This window comes from Taudactylus pleione, unplaced genomic scaffold (genome assembly GCF_031769625.1).
Source record: "Taudactylus pleione unplaced genomic scaffold, aTauple2 ptg000352l, whole genome shotgun sequence".
NCBI lineage: Eukaryota > Metazoa > Chordata > Amphibia > Anura > Myobatrachidae > Taudactylus > Taudactylus pleione.
The window spans coordinates 11,410,250-11,428,615 of NW_028284753.1; the positions used below are offsets into that span (position 1 = coordinate 11,410,250).

The 18,366-nt window shown below is 45.3% G+C and overlaps 1 protein-coding gene across 4 annotated transcripts in view; it reads left to right on the plus strand.

The window, feature by feature from the left end:
* PHKA1 (phosphorylase kinase regulatory subunit alpha 1) overlaps positions 1–18,366 on the plus strand; it is a 231,283-nt gene that overhangs the window by 57,555 nt on the left and 155,362 nt on the right. For all 4 annotated transcript variants that reach the window (XM_088444268.1, XM_088444270.1, XM_088444271.1 and 1 more), the window contains exons 10-13: positions 9,743–9,796; positions 10,369–10,491; positions 10,587–10,682; positions 10,771–10,878. In XM_088444268.1, coding sequence (XP_088300394.1) covers positions 9,743–9,796; positions 10,369–10,491; positions 10,587–10,682; positions 10,771–10,878 — 381 coding nt within the window. The remainder of the gene's footprint in view (positions 1–9,742; positions 9,797–10,368; positions 10,492–10,586; positions 10,683–10,770; positions 10,879–18,366) is intronic.

The following is an 18,366-nucleotide window of genomic DNA, read 5'->3' on the forward strand; positions in this document are numbered from 1 at the left end:
CAGTTTCACTCCAGACCTCTGCAGCACCTGATCCTGTCCAAGTGGAACGGGCTGCCTCAGTCTCTGAAGTTCCAGACGATTGTGCTCACCCCGGAGGTTCGCCTGTCCCTTGCGTGGTGGTTAAAGACGACCCACCTCAACAAGGGACGTCCGTTCTGGGTTCCAAATTGGGTCCTGTTGACAACGGACGCCAGTCTTCGGGGCTGGGGAGCAGTTTCGGGTCCACACTTGTTCCAGGGCAGGTGGACACCGACAGAAGCGGAGCTTCCAATATATATCTTGGAACTCCGTGCGGTCTTCAATGCTCTCCTGCAGGCACAGCGGTTTCTCCAGGGTCACCCGGTGCAGGTCCAGTCGGACAATGCTACCACCGTGGCCTACATAAACAGGCAAGGAGGAACTCGCAGTCGGGCGGCTCTCGTAGAGGTCTCTCGGATCCTGGTTTGGGCGGAGCGCAATCTTCCGGCCATATCAGCGGTCTTCATCCCGGGAGTGCTAAATTGGGAGGCAGACTTTCTAAGTCGCCAGGACGTTCATCCAGGGGAATGGTCCCTGCACCCGGACGTTTTTCAACTACTGGTGGACAGGTGGGGTCTTCCAGAAATCGACCTCATGGCGTCCCGGCACAACAACAAGTTGCCGGTGTATGGGTCTCGCACAAGAGACGAAGGGGCGTCTCTGGTGGATGCTCTGTCCGTCCGGTGGACGTTCAGGTTCGCATACCTGTTCCCTCCGGTCTCCCTTCTTCCACGGGTAATCCGGAAATTCAAACAGGAAGGAGGGACGCTCCTGTTGATAGCTCCCGCGTGGCCCAGACGGCACTGGTTCTCAGACCTTCAGGGTCTGTCCGTGGACAGTCCTCTGCGGTTGCCGCTACGACCGGACCTTCTGTCTCAGGGTCCTTGTCTTCACCCGGACCTGACTCGGCTGTCTTTGGCGGCGTGGCTGTTGAGACGGCCATGCTGAGGTCCTGGGGGTTTTCCAGCTCTGTGGTGCGTACCATGTTACGAGCTCGGAAACCGTCTTCCGCGAGGATATACCATCGCGTGTGGCATATGTTCTTCCAGTGGTGTCGACCGAGAGGTTATGCACCGCGGGAGTTTCGTCTGTCTCGGATTCTCGCCTTCCTGCAAGCGGGACTAGATCATGGGCTTCGCCTTGCTTCTTTGAAGGTACAGGTTTCGGCCCTATCTGTCTGGTTTCACCGTAGGATTGCTACAATCCCGGATGTGCGCACCTTTATGCAAGGTGTTCTCCGTATTCAGCCGCCCTTTGTTCCACCTGTGGCGCCTTGGGATTTGGCTGTGGTCCTGAGGGCTCTCCAAGGACCGCCGTTTGAACCACTGGGCTCAGTGGATATTAAATGGCTAACAGCTAAGACTGTTTTCCTTCTGGCCGTTGCTTCAGCCAGACGTGTTTCTGAGTTAGGGGCTCTTTCTTGTAGACCCCCTTTCTTGGTTTTTCATGGGAACAGGGCAGTGCTCCGCACTCGGCCCAAGTTTCTTCCCAAAGTTGTTTCCCAGTTTCATGTTAACGAGGAAATAGTTGTTCCGGCCTTTAACTCACCGGGTCTTTCCGTGGGTGAGGCCTCTTTGGATGTTGTGCGGGCCTTAAGGACTTATGTTGACCGCACTTCTTTGTTTAGGAAGTCGGACGCTTTGTTGTCCTCTATGGCTTCTGTAAAAAGGGTTGGCCTGCTTCAAAGCAAACTTTGGCAGCCTGGATCCGTATGGCTATTTCTGAAGCTTATCTTCATGAAGGCCTACCGGTCCCTCCTTCTCTGAAGGCTCATTCCACTAGGTCTGTGGGTCCTTCGTGGGCAGCTCGACGTGGTGCCTCGGCAGTTCAGATCTGCAAGGCTGCTACGTGGTCTTCTGTCCATACATTCGTGAGGTATTACAGGTTTGACACCTTCGCCTCTCAGGATGCTTCCTTCGGGCGGCGGATTCTCCTTTCTGCACAGGAGCGTCCCCACCCTTAAAGGATACTGCTTTGGGACATCCCCAAGGTATCCTGTGGATACCCTATGGACCCTGAAGTAGAAAATATGAGATATGGTAAGAACTTACCCTTGTTATCTCTATTTCTACGAAGTCCATAGGGTTCCACAGGACTCCCGCCCTGTCGCACCTGTGCTGCAGATGGGCTTTGCTCTGGTCACCGGTTTTCCGTCTCCCTCTGGTGAGAATGTGATTCTTGTATGTGTCCAGATCTTTGTTCTCTCTCTTCCTTCTCCTCCTCCGGCCTATGGCTTGGTAACTAACTGAGGTGCCTTGGCCCGGGGGCGGGGTATAGGAGGGGGACCTAGTGCATCCTGGGAGGCTGAAAGCTTAACTCTTTGGTGCCCTGCGACTGACGTCACACCTATACCCAAGGTATCCTGTGGAACCCTATGGACTTCGTAGAAATAGAGATAACAAGGGTAAGTTCTTACCATATCTCATATTTTTTCTCCATCCTCTTGGGGTGGAGGTCTTTTTCTGAGTACTTCACATTCATTAAGATTTTGTGAAGGCGTACCTTTTTCAAACTCTCCCGATTTTTATTCCTCCCTATGTTTTTAAATTTCTACAGTTTCATACTACAAGATTTATATGGGCTAATAAACACCCCCGGGTACGATTGAAACTATTGCAACATCCTACACGTAATGGAGGGTTGGGTATCGATGACTTTAAAAGATATTATATTATTCCAGGTTGAGTCTCCCATATCCAAAATGTTTGGGACCAGGGGTATTTTGGATATTGGAATATTCCGTATTTTGGTATATTTGCATATCATAATTAAATGTTTTAGGAATATGGCCCAAATCTAAATACAGAATGCATTTATGTTCTATATACACCTTATACACACAGCCTGCAGGTCATTTTATACAATATTTTCAGTAATTTTGTTGCTCAAACAAAGTTTGTGTACATACATGAAATTCATTTGTTTCATATACACCTTATACACACAGCCTATAGGTTATTTTATACTTTATTTTTAATAATTTTGTGGCAAAGTTTGTGTACATTGAACCATCAAAAATCAAAGAGGTTTCACTATCTGTCATGCTAAAAATATTCCGTATTTCGGAATATATGGTTATGGGAGACTCAACCTGTATCTAGCTAGCTCAATGTGTGCAATGGTGTAACCCTGATGCTGGCAAGGTCTGGGTTGCTATTGAGGCTGCTGAGTTGGGTCTATCTACGGTTTCTTCTCTCCTTTTGCTTCCAAGACCACATCGGCCTAAAAATGTAGTCTCAAACATGATTGTTTCCCGCTCGCTATCAATATGGGATTCTGTTAATAGAAAATTTGGACTGGCTCTCAGTCCTTTTCCCGTTATTCCGATATTTCATTATCCTGATTTCCCTCCAGGCAAAGATAAGATATCGTTTTCTCCATGGAAAGAGAGAAATATTCTTTATTTAAACGATATTACTAAAGATTTGCGTTTTCCCCAATTCTCCCAGATTCATGAGGTTACAGCACTTCCCCCTAATGTTTTTTTCCAATTTTTGCAGCTTAGGCATTTCCACTCTAAGGTGAAACACCTTTTAGCCAATAGACCCCTTTCTAACTTTGAGACTTTATGTTTGAGACTCTCCTCAACCAGAGGTTTAATTTCTTCCCTCTATACAATGCTCATTGAGGGGTTGTTTCCGCAACGCGACTCTTATGAAAAGGCTTGGGAAGCAGATTTGGGTACCTCTCTTGATGACGAGGAATGGGCAGAGATCTGGGATAATGCTGCCTCCAGCTCAGTATGTGTTAGGATCAAAGAGAATACGTACAAGCTGTTATGTAGATGGTATTATGTCCCCTCTAGATTGAGTAAAATGTATCCTGGTACATCAGATAGGTGTTGGGGAGGTTGTTCAGCTGAAGGTACCTTTCTGCATATCTGGTGGACTTGCCCTAAGATAGTAAATCTTTGGAAGTTATTGGTCTGATACACAGTTTGCTCAATATACCTATCCCTTATGATTTTAAATATATTCTTCTCCTTTTAGATCTTTCTACGCTGACTAGGCACCAAAACAAATTGATGCGCCATATTGCTAATGCAACAAAATGTTAGATAGCTTCGGATTGGAAGAAGCTCGATCCCCATCTATGCAATCTATTCTATCTCGCATCTGGTATATTTATCGTATGGAATATATGACTAGCATTATTAACCATTCTACCAAATCTTTTGGTTATCTTCTGCCCCCTCTCCTTTTGCTTTGTAAAAGCCGTCTCTATATATGTGTGTTTACGATTTGCGTGCACATATATGTGCGTTCATTTATTCATTTTTTAGTCTGGTGACCCACCCCGGGAATCTCCCCTTCTTTTCTTCTCTTGAGTTTTTTTTTTTTTTTCTCTTACCCCTTTCCAGCTTTTTCTTTTTTTTTTCTATTCAGCCTATTTATATTTGTGTTTTTTTTTATTTTTTTTATTATCCTTATTTGTTTGAAAATTTATAAATGGATCACATTTTTTGAATCTTATTTTTGGTGAGAAACGGATCTTGTCTTTATGACAACTGTTTGCTCAAATGTGTTCTTGATTTCTATGATCTATGTTATTTATTGTGATCTGGCAAATAAATCGTATTTAAAAAAAAAAGATTTTGTGAAGGCTGTGACAAGACATTGAGATTATTGCCTTTATTTTGAACATGTCAAAAGATAAAGGGATACAGGAGGGGGAGCCCTCGGTGCTGGTTTCATGTAAATCATGTACGGCTTATTTGTCCCATCAGGACATTAAGGATGGTTTGTGTGTTGTCTGTTATAAAGAGCCACCTAACCAGTCCAGTTTACCTGTGCCTGGACAAGAGCCTTCTTGGGTATCCTCTTTGTCCCAGGTAATGAAGCACTGTGTGGATCGAATGACTGTTCCCACTATGCCTCCTTGGATGGGGTGTCCACAGCACGCTATGTTAGCACCTCCTATGCATTTTTCCTGGAAGGATGTTGATGGATATTCTAGTCAGAGTATGGCATAGTCTAATGTTGATTGCAGACCGGTAGTTACTAAGGCACCTAAGCGCAAATTAGCTTTATATCAGTCTATTCAACATATGGATTTAGACGCATCATCAGAGGATTCAGATGATGCGCAAAGTTCCACTCCAGGGTCTAGCTCGGGGGAGGACGACCATCCGTCCACAGTGGATGATCCTTCTTTGGTGTTGAAAGTTAAATCAATCCTAGACATTCAGGATGATGAACCAGCTCATAGTAAGAAGGCTCCAGTGTTTAAACACCATCGGAAGGTGGTCAATCTGAACAGCTCACTGAGCTTATGGATGAGGCATGGGGGTAACCCTGACCTCCTACTGTGGATGTTCATGTAACACATTTAATAAAAAATACTACATTGCCTATTCCGTTGGTATCTTCCCTGAAGGATTCCACGGATAAAAAGATTGAGGCATGTCTTGAAATGATTTTTTCATCATCTGGAGCTGTTACTCGTCCACCTATGGCTGAAGCCTGGGTAGCCAAAGCTGTTGAAGAATGGATGGGAGCATTGGAAAATTCTTTAACAAATGCTACCAGAACACAGATGATGTATATTTCTTATATATGGGAAGCGGCTTCCTATCTGGGAGAATATGCTATAGATGCTGGAATTTTAGCTTCTAAAGCATCAGAAGCTTCAGTAGTGGCACACAGGGCCCTTTGGTTAAGATCCTGGAAAGCTGATACAGGATCAAAGAGTACGCTAGAGGTTTTACCTCCATCCGGGAATGTTTTCAGCTTCTGGTAAACAAATGGGGTCTGCCAGAAAGAGATCTCATGGTGTCACGTCACAATCACAAGGTCCCTGGGTACGGGTCCAGGTCCAGAGACCCATCAGCATCCTTTGTGGATGCACTGGCAGTAAGATGGGACTTCAAGCTGGCGTATCTCTTTCCTCCGATTTCCCTCCTCCCAAGAGTTCTCAGGAAATTCAAGCAGGAAGGCGGAACAGTAATGCTGGTGGCTCTGGCTTGGCCCAGATGTCATTGGTTCACCGACATACAGAATCTGTCAATAGACAGTCCGTATCCTCTTCCTCTATGGCAAGATCTGCTATCGCAGGGTCCCTGCCAGCATTCACCATTTCCTCGTCTGGCTTTGACGGCGTGGCTCTTGAATCTTCCATCTTAAGAGCCAAAGGTTTTTCCAGTTCTGTAATTCAGACAATGCTTAGGACATGAAAGCCTGCCACTGCCCTCATCTACTACAGGGTCTGGCATTCTTTTGGTAAGTGGTGCCCACAGAAAGTATGATCCTAAGGTGTTCAGGATTTCCAGTATACTGGCTCTTCTACAGTCAGGTTTAGACCTTGGTCTCCGGCTGGCCACTTTGAAAGTGCAGGTGTCTGCACTGTCAGTCTGGTTCCAGATGAAGATTGCCTCACTACCAGATAGTACAAAACATTTTTTAAGGGAGCTCTGTGAGTTCAGCCTCTTTTTGTTCTACTGGTAGCGCTGTGGGGTCTGTCTTTGGTTCTTAAGGGGCTACAAGCTCCCTCATTTGAACCCTTGGAATCTGTAGATTTGAAATGGTTTACAGCAAAGACACCTTTTTCTCCTAGCTATCTCCCATGCACAGAGAGTCTCTGATTTGGCAGCGCTTTCTTGTTGCTCCCCATTTTTTTCACCAGGATAAAGCTGTTCTTTGTACAAGGGAGGGCTACCTTCCTAAGGTAGTGTCCCGTTTTCATGTGGATGAAGAAATTGTTGTTCCAGCTTTTCAGGCTCCAGATCCCTTTTGTAGGTGAAGCCTCCCTGGATGTAGTTCGTGCTCTTCGTATCTATGTGGAGCGTACAAACTCTGTTAGAAAATCAGATGCTCTTTTGTATTATATGGTTTTCACAAACGAGGATGGCCAGCTAAAAAGCAGACTCTGGCAAGATGACTACGCATGACTATCTCTCATGTGTACACACAGGCTGATCTCCCTGTCCCAGTCACGGTGATAGTACATTGTACTCGGTCTGTAGGGCCACCGTGGGCATTTAGCCATGGTGCCTCTGCTGAACAATTGTGCAAGGCAGCCACGTGATCTTCTGTCCACACTTTTCTTAGGTTTTATGCCTTTGATACTTTTGCTCTCAGGATGCTTCCTTTGGGCGACGAGTTCTCCTTTCTGCTCAGGAGCGTCCCCCACCCTAGGGGAACTGCTTTAGGACATCCCCATGGTATCCCTGTGGATCCCTATGGACTCTGAAGAAGAAAATAAGAGTTATGGTAGACTTTCCTAGATAACTCCTTTTCTTCGAGGTCCACAGGGCACCCACCCTGACGCACTTGGCTGCATGCGTAAATTTTTTCTTTCGGGCACAGATTCCCTCATTTTGTGTAAGCATGTTTCTGATGTACGATTGCTCTTCCTTCTCTTGCCTTGAGTCTTGTTAACTAAACTGAAGTCCTATGGCTAAAGGTGTGGTATATATGGAGGAGGACCCAAGGCATCCTGGGAGCTGAAGCTTTAACTGTTTGGTGCCTGTCCAACCAGAATATCCCCCATGGTATCCCTGTGGACCCTATGGACCTAGAAGAAAAGGAGTTATCTAGGTAAGTCTACCATAATTCTTATTTTCCTGTGTTTTCCCAATCGGAGACTTCCCGGGACAATCCAGTCCCTGCGGATCTACTTGGACAGAACTGCCCTCCTTCATATAGATTCCCAACTGGTTCTCTACGACACTCAGAAATGTGGCTGGCCGGGCCACGAAGCAGACCATTACACGATGGATCCGCTCTGTCATCTCTCTGGCCTATTCGAATGCGGGGCGACCGGCACCTGCCATGGTGTCTGCTCATTGTACTTGGGCGGGGGCAACCTCCTGGGCGGCGCGCCAAGGGGCCTCGGCTGAACAGGTCTGCTGCGCAGCTACATGGTGCTCTGGGGCTGATTCAGACCTGCTCGCGAGCGCAGGACGCTCGCAAACGGGTCGATGGTGCCGAACTGCACATGCGCCCGATGTGCGCATGCGCGAGACCCGAATAACGACGGCCAAGCCGTCGTTATGGGTCTCGCACGAAAGGGGGCGTGCTGTCGATGGTGAGTGACAGCACGCCCCCTTTGGTGGGCGTGCTGGGGGCGTGGCTGCCAGACGGAGGCGTTCCCATGGGAACGCCTACCGTCTGAGTCCGGCCCCACTGACATCAGTAGTGATGTCAGTGGGAGTGATTTTGGCTCTGATAGAGCCAAAATCACTCCAGGGCTTGCGGTCACTGAGACCCTACCGCAGGGTCTCGTCGCAAGCCCTATGGTCGCGATGGTCTTGACCATTGCGACCATCATCATGGACACTCGCTATAGCTGTGGGTGGTAACCCACAGCTATGCGAGCGTCCATGAGGCCGCTCCAAGTTGAGGGAGGAGGGCCCTGATTCAACCCCACACCTTTTTCTGAATTTAATTTGACTGATTTTAACGCTTGCTGTGAAAGTTGGAGCATCCGGGACACAGTTTCAAGACACTGCATGCAGTTGTACTTACTTTTATGTGTACCTGCTGCACCGCGGCACCTGTTAGCATGTTTTGCATCCGTAAGCTTTTGCCAGTGGTTTTCCACCCTAAACCTGGGAGTGCCTTTGACACTGCCCCGCAGTATAACGGAGGTACCTCTAAGGAGGGTTAGGGTTAGGGGGGTTAGGTTAGGTTAGTAGATACTCACCTATCCACGATCGGGATTTCCAGCGCTGTCGGGCTTCCGCTGCTTGGAACTCTGCTGATGTCGGCCTGCCGCGGCCAGTGGTATTTAATACCCATTCCTTTTATTTTGACATGGTTTTTGTGGGGATTTAAAGCTGCCACTAGGTGGCATACCTTCTAGTGATGTCAGAAGAGTTTCTGTAGGAAATAGTGACTTAAAAACAGCTGTACACTGTAGTGACCTCTATGCATGAAAGGGTTAATAATGTCTTAAATACTTAACTGACAAAAATGTAGTTTAAAGAGTTTTTAAAAATAAGCATATTTTTTTTTTCAATAAAATATTTAAATAAGGGGTGTCCATAGGCCCCTGTTAAAAAATAACTACGTGGTCATAAATCCTAATAACAGTACCCCCTCTGTACACCCCCTTAGTAGTAGAAAAAAATCCATTTGCAAATTTACATCCTCCTCCTCCTCCTACAATGTGACCTGATCATTATTTTACACCCCCCTCCAGTGTCCTATTGCTTTATATTATCCCTCCCCCACTGATACTAGTTCTCTCCCACGCCCATGGGCTTCTATCCCCCCTTCCTTTCCCACATGCAGAGCCAGTGGTGTGTGTGTCAGAGGGGACTGAGGATCAGTTCCAACTCTCCCCACCCTGCTGCAGCTGAATTCTGCACTTGCAGAGACCAGTTAAATAGTGCTTGGAGAGACACTAAGGGCCTTGTTAGCTGAAGCACAGCTGGCTGAGGAGTTAAGTTGTTTAAAATTGAATTGAATTAACTATGTAATAAGTTAGTAACCTTTAGTCATAATGAAGTAAAATGTAGGTCAGTAGGCCCATATTTTGGTCTGTGTAGCCCCCTGTCATTCAGTGCTCAGGCCAAGCGTTTGTTTACTATTACTTTATCCCAATACCAGTCTATACACATGTGGCCCTATCTCTGTACTTATTCTCTCGCTATACATTGACCTTGTATATTCCAATATCTTCACTCTTTTCCTAGTTCACTACTACTCGATTTGCAACATTAATGCTGTTTTATTATGTATTTCTGATTGTATTAATTGATTTTTTATGTTTTTTTGCATAGGGCCGTTATGGCTGTTGTCGGTTCCTGCGGGATGGATACCGTACTCCAAAAGAGGTATAATTTTCTTCCAAATATTAACATTAAAGGTGCATACACACGTAACGATTTTTTGAACGATTTAACTATAACGACGTCGTTATCGTTCAGTTTCTGAGTTATAACGATGAACGATTATCGTTGATGCGCGTTCCCAGTTGTAGTTTGTAGTTCATTCTGATTGACCAACTGAACGATTTTCATTAAGGGAAGTTACAAAAATCGTTTGTAGTTCAAAAAATCGTTCATTACACTTTCAAAAATCTGACAGCAAATCATTCATAAAATCGTTGGTAACAAAATCGTTGTGTGTGTATGCAGCTTTAGCATTAAGGTGCGGGTTTTTAGAAGTGGAGATGTTGCCCATAGCAACAAGATTCTAGCTATTATGTTCTAGATGGTGCTAGATAAATGTTAAGTTGAATCTGATTGGTTGCTATGGGCAACATCTCTACTCCTAAAAACCCACACTTTAGTAAATATACCCCTATGTGGAATTTTTGGGTAAATCTACCTGTGGTTTGTATGTGTATTTGTATGGGTAAATAAATGGCATCTATAATAAATGCTATGCTTGCTGTTTGTGCCAGGATCCCAGCAGGCTGTACTATGAGCCTGCAGAGCTGAAACTGTTTGAGAACATTGAATGTGAATGGCCACTGTTCTGGACTTATTTAATCCTTGATGGTATTTTCATCGGCAACATGGAGCAGGTGAGGCAGTCGTGTGCTGTAAAATATTCCATAATGACTTCATCTATTATTTCTTCTGACCTCTGTCACTCCCTTCTTTGTTCTCTGTGCCCCAGGTACAGGAATACAGAGAAGCACTAGAAAGTGTTCTAATCAAAGGAAAGAATGGTGTGCATCTAGTTCCAGAGCTATACAGTGTGCCAGAAGACAAGGTGAGCTGTCATGGATGTACCCGCAATTTATAGACCAAGGAAACTAGACTATGTGAATAATCACACTGATTATTGTCTTGTTCTGCAGGTTGATGAAGAGTATGAACACCCGCACACTGTGGACCGCATACCTCTGGGAAAGCTACCTCATATGTGGGGCCAGTCACTTTATATCCTAGGCTGTCTTATGTCTGAGGTGAGTCTTTGTAAAGTTTTTTTGTAATAATACAAATATTTTATTATATAAAAAATAATAATGCTCCATCTGTCATTTCCAGGGAGAGAAATACACAGTAATAAATGGTTATATATAGATTTCACTATACTGTTTCAATTTATTAAATAACACAGACCATTAATATTAGAAAGGGGAGAAATACTGCGCACTGGACTCAGACTAGGTGTGCGGGGTAGGCTGCACTTTTTAGAAGGGTGTCGGGCCTTCTAGAGTTAGGAGATAAGGAGGTTGAAATTGTGGATACAGTAAAATGCGCTTTATAACCCCTATTGGAGATGGTATGTACCCAGTGTCAGTATATGTCCTCTAGACAACATGTAGGAGTATACAGATAAACACGTGGATATGTAGCAATAAAGAATTTTACTTGGTATACTCAATATTCAGATATGCATGAATCCTCTACAAATCTTAACATGTGAGGTTTAAAATAGTTAAAAATAGAAAAAGTAAATGAGTCAAATGATACAGTGGGGTGATTCTGTGATCACTCATGGAATGAGTAAATAATAGTTACCCTGCTCAGAACTGGAAAAGGGGCTCCAGTATACAGTATGTCAAACAAAAATGAAAGTAAAAAATAGGACCACAAGTCCATTGTGTGCGACTAAATAAGCCACATTCAGGACCAGCATTATCCTTTTGTATGCTGTACTATGGATTTATCCACCCCCTTACAGTAGAATCCATTTATTTTATATGGGTCACTTATTTAGCACCTTTTGTCACCTGTCTTCTGAAGCTGCAGGGATATAAGCCAGTCAGAGCGCATATTATTTATGCACTCATATATTCAGCATCCTCACGTTCAGAAGCACAGAGCCTGAACAAGGGCCATACTACTATCATATATTGCATACATTGCTAATATAGGTGTCAGACTTATTTTTCTATGTTTCACTGCATTGTGATTCAATAAATGTACATCGAGATATGCACATCGATCATGCAAGTTGTAAAACCTATATACTGCTCATTTGTTTTGAAATATGAACGAATATAGACAGATCATTTAACTGCATATTCTTTAGGTATACCATTTTATATTACATGATGTTTTCTTTATTTCAAAGAGCTTATCACAGCGTATATACTGCATCCTGACTTTAACCTATTCTTTTTGACCATACCGTTGGAGCAGTATGGTTAATTGACTATCCCCCCATCAATGAAACCAAGAGATATGAGTTCTTTCCAAACCTTGCCCCACCCCTTGATTACAAATCCATGAGAAGCAATGTCCCAGATTCCTTTAATTTAAGTAACCCCGGGTCACAAGCACTTCAACTACATCGCCTAGGAGAAGACCCCGCGTGGGTTGAAACTCGTTGGCCATTCTACACAGCCACAGAGTGAGGATCTGTAATTATCTGCATCAGCGCTATTTGAACAGCCGCATCATTCGCCCGAGGACACGTAAGAACATCACCACAGGAGAAGGAGAGGATCAACATCCAGCCGGCTGGGGGTAAGAGCGGACCCTGTTGAGTCCAGAGGAGGCGAGTTCCACACTAGGAGGGGGAAATGGCGCCTGGTTTACTTGAGCCACAACCGGTTACCCCCCCCCCCCCCTCCGTGACCCAGCAGGCAGTCCGGCGGGGCGCGCCGGAGATTGCCAGGTAGCCCGGGCGATCTCCGACAATATCCGTCAGAGACAGACACAGGCCTGGAGCTACACCTCCCAGTGCACTCCAGACTTAGGCCCTCATTCAGAGCCGGACGCTCTGAGCAGAGCGCATGCTCTGAATGAGGGCCGTCCTCCATAATTATGGAGCGTCCTCCTGGACGCTCCTATAGCTGTGGGTCACCACCCACAGCCTATACGAGCGTGCAGGTTGATGGCCGCGATGGTCTTGACCATCGCAACCATCGCCACTGCGAGCCGGAGCCTGCGTTTGAGTTTCTCAACCGCAAGGCCCGGAGTGATTTTGGCTCTATCAGAGCCAAAATCACTCCCACTGACATCACTAGTGATGTCAGTGGGCCGGCTTCTGACGGTAGGCGTTCCCTTGGGAACGCCCCCGTCTGGGAGGCACGCCCCCGGCACGCCCACCAAAGGGGGCGTGCTGTCAATCAACATCGACAGCACGCCCCCTTTGATCAGACACAACGAGCGAAGGAAAGTCCTTCGCTCGTCGCGTCTGGCGCATGCGCACGACGGAGCTCCCTCCGTCGTGCGCATGCGCAGTGCACACCATCAACCCACTTGCGAGCGGACAGCCGCTTGCGAGTGGGTCTGAATCAGGGCCTTAGACCGTACTGCTCACCCCGGGAACATCTCCCGATCAACCACGACGGCACACACACGCCTGCAGCATCAATCGATACTTCAGTGTGGGACGCCGCACCAGTTTTTGACTCATACTATTGTATCACTACCCTACACATGAGCTCAAGGGTTTCCAGGCCTCACTCTTATACTGCCATACTACCGCATATCTATTGGACTTGTTGCTGACTTTGGTCATTTTGATTTGTCCCGTTTGTGGTTTTCGATATTGGTTTTTGATTTTGATTTGTTTTTGAGTTGATTTTGATTTACTTTGAATATGGTACTATTTTTTACTTTCATTTTAGTTTGACATACTGTATACTGGAGCCCCTGTTCCAGTTCTGAGCAGGGTAACTATTATTTACTCATTACTCACAGAATCACCCCACTGTATCATTTGACTCTTTTTTTACTTTTTCTATTTTTATCTATTTTAAACCTCACATGTTAAGATTTGTAGAGGATTCATGCATATCTGAATATTGAGTATACCAAGTAAAATTCTTTATTGCTACATATTCACGTGTTTATCTGTATACTCCTACTTGTTGTCTAGAGGACATATACTGACACTGGGTACATACCATCTCCAATAGGGGTTATAGAGCGCATTTTATTGTATCCACAATATCGACCTCCTTACCATTAATATTAGAAAAATATATAATATAAAGATGAAACAAATAATTCCAGGTTTACAGTAAATTATTAAATCACAGAAACCAACACAACTTTAAAATTACCAAAGTAACAGTAAGTCATAAGATCCACTTCATAATATGAGATAAAGTATAGATTATTAATATATCTGTGTAATGGTTATATTTTTTGTCATTTTCCATAAATTAATATCTAAGTCACAAAAGATAAAACACATTTTTACACAAGGAAATCACAATTTTTTTGTTCCTTAAAATGCTTCCAGAACATTAAAAACAAAACAAAATCCGAGACAACAAAAAGAATGAGATGTATCTTATTTATTATCATGGTTTGAAAAACTCACCTTATAGTTGGTGAACTTACTTTAAGGCATCTGTTTACATAGGTTTGTGAGCAGGTGTATTTGTCTGTCTTTTTGTATAGTATACTGTTACATTTAAAATATGCAAAAATAACGTACCAAACTCGCGTATCATCATCACTAAATCTTAATTTGAATACAAACTCGCGTATCATCATCACAAAATCTTAATTTGAATACAAACTCGCGTATCATCATCACAAAATCTTAATTTGAATACTGCATATCTTTATTTTCCCAACAAATTTCGGGTCTCGGAAAGAGGCAAAACCTAATTTTTCATAGAAATCCATGAAAGATGTTTGTCCTTGAAAGATTAAATTTTTCCTCTTTCTGAGACCTGAAATTTGGCGGGAGAAATTCAAACTGGGGGGGGAAAATACGAACCGATCCGAGCCTGCACATCTCTAATAAGCTCCCATGAGCCATTTGTGCGAGGTCAAGCCTAACAATGATATAGTTGGATAATCTTGTAAATGAGGAAAAATATTTTGGAGAACCTTTACTTTGACATATCTCTATATGAAAAAAATCCTTATCATTTGATATATGGCAAGTGTCCTCATCATAACTCACTTTGCTGCACCCAGGCACAGTGTCTGTTTTAAATAACATTTTTAAATATATGTTGGTGTCTTGTAATCCTTGTTAAAACATTTATATCATCGATTTTATGTGAAGTTTAAGGGGTATTTTTAGAAGTGGAAATGTTGCCCATAGCAACCAATCAGACTCTAGCTATTAACTTCTAGAAGTTGCTCGATAAATGAGTAGAATTTGGTTGCAACATCTCCACTTCTAAAATCTCTCACTTTAGTAAATATACCCCAAAGTGTGATACTGCAGCAGCCCCAAGCAGTATCTTGCTTTAGTTCCCCTAGTTACTCAAGATTGCTGCCAACAGAGGGTAACGGCATTATAATTAGTTGGTTGACCTTGTTGATCTCTGCTGCCCACTTGGGAAACAACAACCTATAACCATTGTGTTCTCTATAGTTGCCAGTTATATCACTCACTGTGGATAGCAGAGTTGATGCAGTAGAGAGAAACTGATAGCCACACTACATTGCAATTACATTGCAGTTTGGAATCCTGTTCAAAAAAATGCTTGTAGATGAGCCCTGACTGTTTTGTTCATAGACAACAATGTCAGGTAATTAATGTAGTTCAATCAAAAGTGATGGGTTATGCAGACTAGAGAAAAATCTACACATACAGTATAAACAATTAGAATGACCATTTTCAATGTTTTTTTTTTTTCTTCAGGCTGCTATTAATGATTTTTCTCATTCGTCAAGGCTGGGGGACACTGGACCATGGGTTGTAGGTGAGAATGAGAGGAGCTAGCACTTAACAAACCTGCAACTTTAAACCCAAGCTCCTCCCCTCTGCAACCCCATGACACCAGTTTAGTTTAAGTGCCTGAGGAAGCAAGGCACGTTTAAGGAGGGCTGCTTAGCAGCCTTTTTTGTTAGATAGATAGAATTTAATTTTATTTGTAACTTTTCTCTTTTTTTTTTTTTTTACTACTTAGGAACTGTGCGCTGCTTATAGAGCAGTGTCTGCGGGAGCCGCGCCTTGCCGGGAGACACGGCAGGAGGGGTGCGCTAACAGCGACATTTTGCAGGAGGGAGGGTGTGGGTGATGATGGTGGGTAAGTGGAGCAGGGAGGTAGTCTGTGCGCAGCTTCCTTAAGAGGTGTCCGGTCTCTAAATTGGTATCTGAAGGTTTGGAAGGGTAGTGATGCACAGGTATAGGTGGGGGATGGTGGAGACTGGGGGAAATGTGGGGGAGGGGGGGAAGAGGGTGTACGGGGGAGGGGCAAAAGGGGGGGGCGAGCGGTTGGGGAGACGGGGGAAGCCAGTGAGTTGGAGTGGCTGTGTGTGGTAATCTATACTGGTGTGGGGTGGTGTGTGATGCTGGCGTGAATAAATACTGGACAGTGAATACAGGGTGAACAGGTGTTTATTGCAGTGTACAAATAAGAGACACAGTGCTTGAAGTACTTGTACAAGTCCCTCCTGGGCTCAGAACCGTATGAAGCTCGTTACAGTCCAAGGGGAAAAGCCCATACCCTGTTGGTGAGGGGGGGTTGAATATTTCCAAGGTGGGGGTAGCCTGGCTGGCTCCGTGGATGCACATGCTGGGGTGTTCCAGTGCTAGAATGGCGTCCCGGTTAGACATTATCACTTACTGGTAAGTGTGGTGGGTGGTGCAGGTGTCCAGCTGGAGCTTTGTCTCCTTGTTGCTTGGGTGTGCTGGTGTTGGACTGGGGGCGTTGTGCTGTGGTGCCCGTGCGGTCCTGGCTTCTCAAGGTAGGATCACTAGTGTGGGAATTTCACCGGTGGTTCGTCTCACTCGTACTGGTGCGCGGCGTCACCTTGCCAGTGGTGTGGGCGGGGTGGTGGTTACCATAGCAGGTAACTTTCGATGCCTTGGCGGTGGGCCAGGACCCTTCTTGGGGGGGCAATCCTACTGCTCTTTGCCGATGTAGACACCCATGCGTCTGCGTGTTCCTCACTGTGTGCTAGTGACAAGGCTGGGACTGTGATGTTCAGTGTTCCTCTTAGCCCTAATTTCCAGCTCCAGGGGCAGGTGGGTTTGGCTTTCACGGTGTTGGCTCTTGTTTCAGCTGGAGATTGGTGTGTCGAGTAGGCAGGTGGCGTCGATGTGTGACAGCTGGTGTGGCTGTGTGTAGCTTGGTCCTGGTAGGTTTAACGCATTTCAGCACAGCGTGCCTGTGTCAAAGATTTCCAGGCGTGGGTGTGTACTGTTTAATCACTTCCTGATTTGCTGTCATTGGATGGTGGAGGTGTGACGCCCTAATGGCTCGTGCTGTGATTGGCAGAGGTAATGGAGGTAATCAGGTTGCTATAGTAACCAGGGTGTGTGTGTGTTGATGATAAACTCCGATCAGCTGAGTGGATGGGGTAATCATGATGACGTAGGTGTGTGTGTGATCATGATCTCTATTGCTAAATATCTTGGTGAGTGGGGAAATAGAGATGTAGGATCAAATCGGAAATTTGCAGGTATTGCAATCGTAGTGGATCAGAATTCTAGGTTGCAGCGTAGCTGGTGGATTTGTGGGTGTGGTTGGGACAGGTTCCTAGATCACGTGAGAGGCTATCTGCAGTTAAAGGTAGAAAGGCTGCAAAACCTGTTGTAGGGTCTCTATGTAAGTGTTGTCAACTATAATAATGATCCTGTGTAGGAATGGGTTTAATCCTGCACACGCAGGAAAGAATTCTCCTGCGTAGGCTGTCCGGCCATCCTGTATGCCCCAAGAAGAAGAAACTCAAGGTCCCCTCCTCTGCGTATTTAATTTTTAATATTTTTTTTTGCCTAGGGGGGACTTATTACCAGTGCTCAGTGAACGCACTTTATTTTCTTTTTTTTCTTTGGCGTGCTGAGTTAGCAGGGTAGTGCAGGCGTGGCAGTTATGACTGACAAGTTAAAGCCCGTAAAGGTCCAGACCCATACGATGGCGATATTTTTTACGTGTGCCTAGTGTCATGTCAAATTGCCATGTGGACAGCTGGACGCAGAGGCACTGTGTGTGGACTTTCAGATAGGACCAACTTGTGAGCCACCAGCTGGTGGGGTCACTTTCGTCCCGGACGAATCCGTGTGGGCCCAGGTTTTGAACCGCTCGCTCTCTGACTTGGTGAGGCTCATGGTTCGTCAGAGAGAGGAACACACTCAAGCAGCGTCGGTCCCTATCTTGCCATCACCTCCCGCAGCAGCGGTTTTCGGCCAGCAAGGATCTGATCCACCTTGGGTCCGTACCATGGTGCGCACAGCGGCTGGGTTTGAGAAGGTCTCCTCTTATATGGAATACTTCTTTAAAGATTCTAAACTCTGTACTGCGCATAAGCGTCTTCCTTCCTCCAGTGGCCCGTTAGACTTTTCTGATCCCGAGGAGGAGGAGGAGGGGGAATTCCCAGAAGAGGAGGTTCTTCCTGAAGAGGAAGGTTCAGAACCCCCGTTAAGTCACGGCGTGGAGGACCTTATTATGGAGGTATGACAGTCTCTGGACTGCCTAGACCTAGAGGGGTCCGCTCAAGCGTAGGTTTAACAGGGTTGTTTGTTTTCCGGCTTTTTCAGACCACTCGGATCTCTTCGAGGAGGCGTGGATAAGAAGTTCACT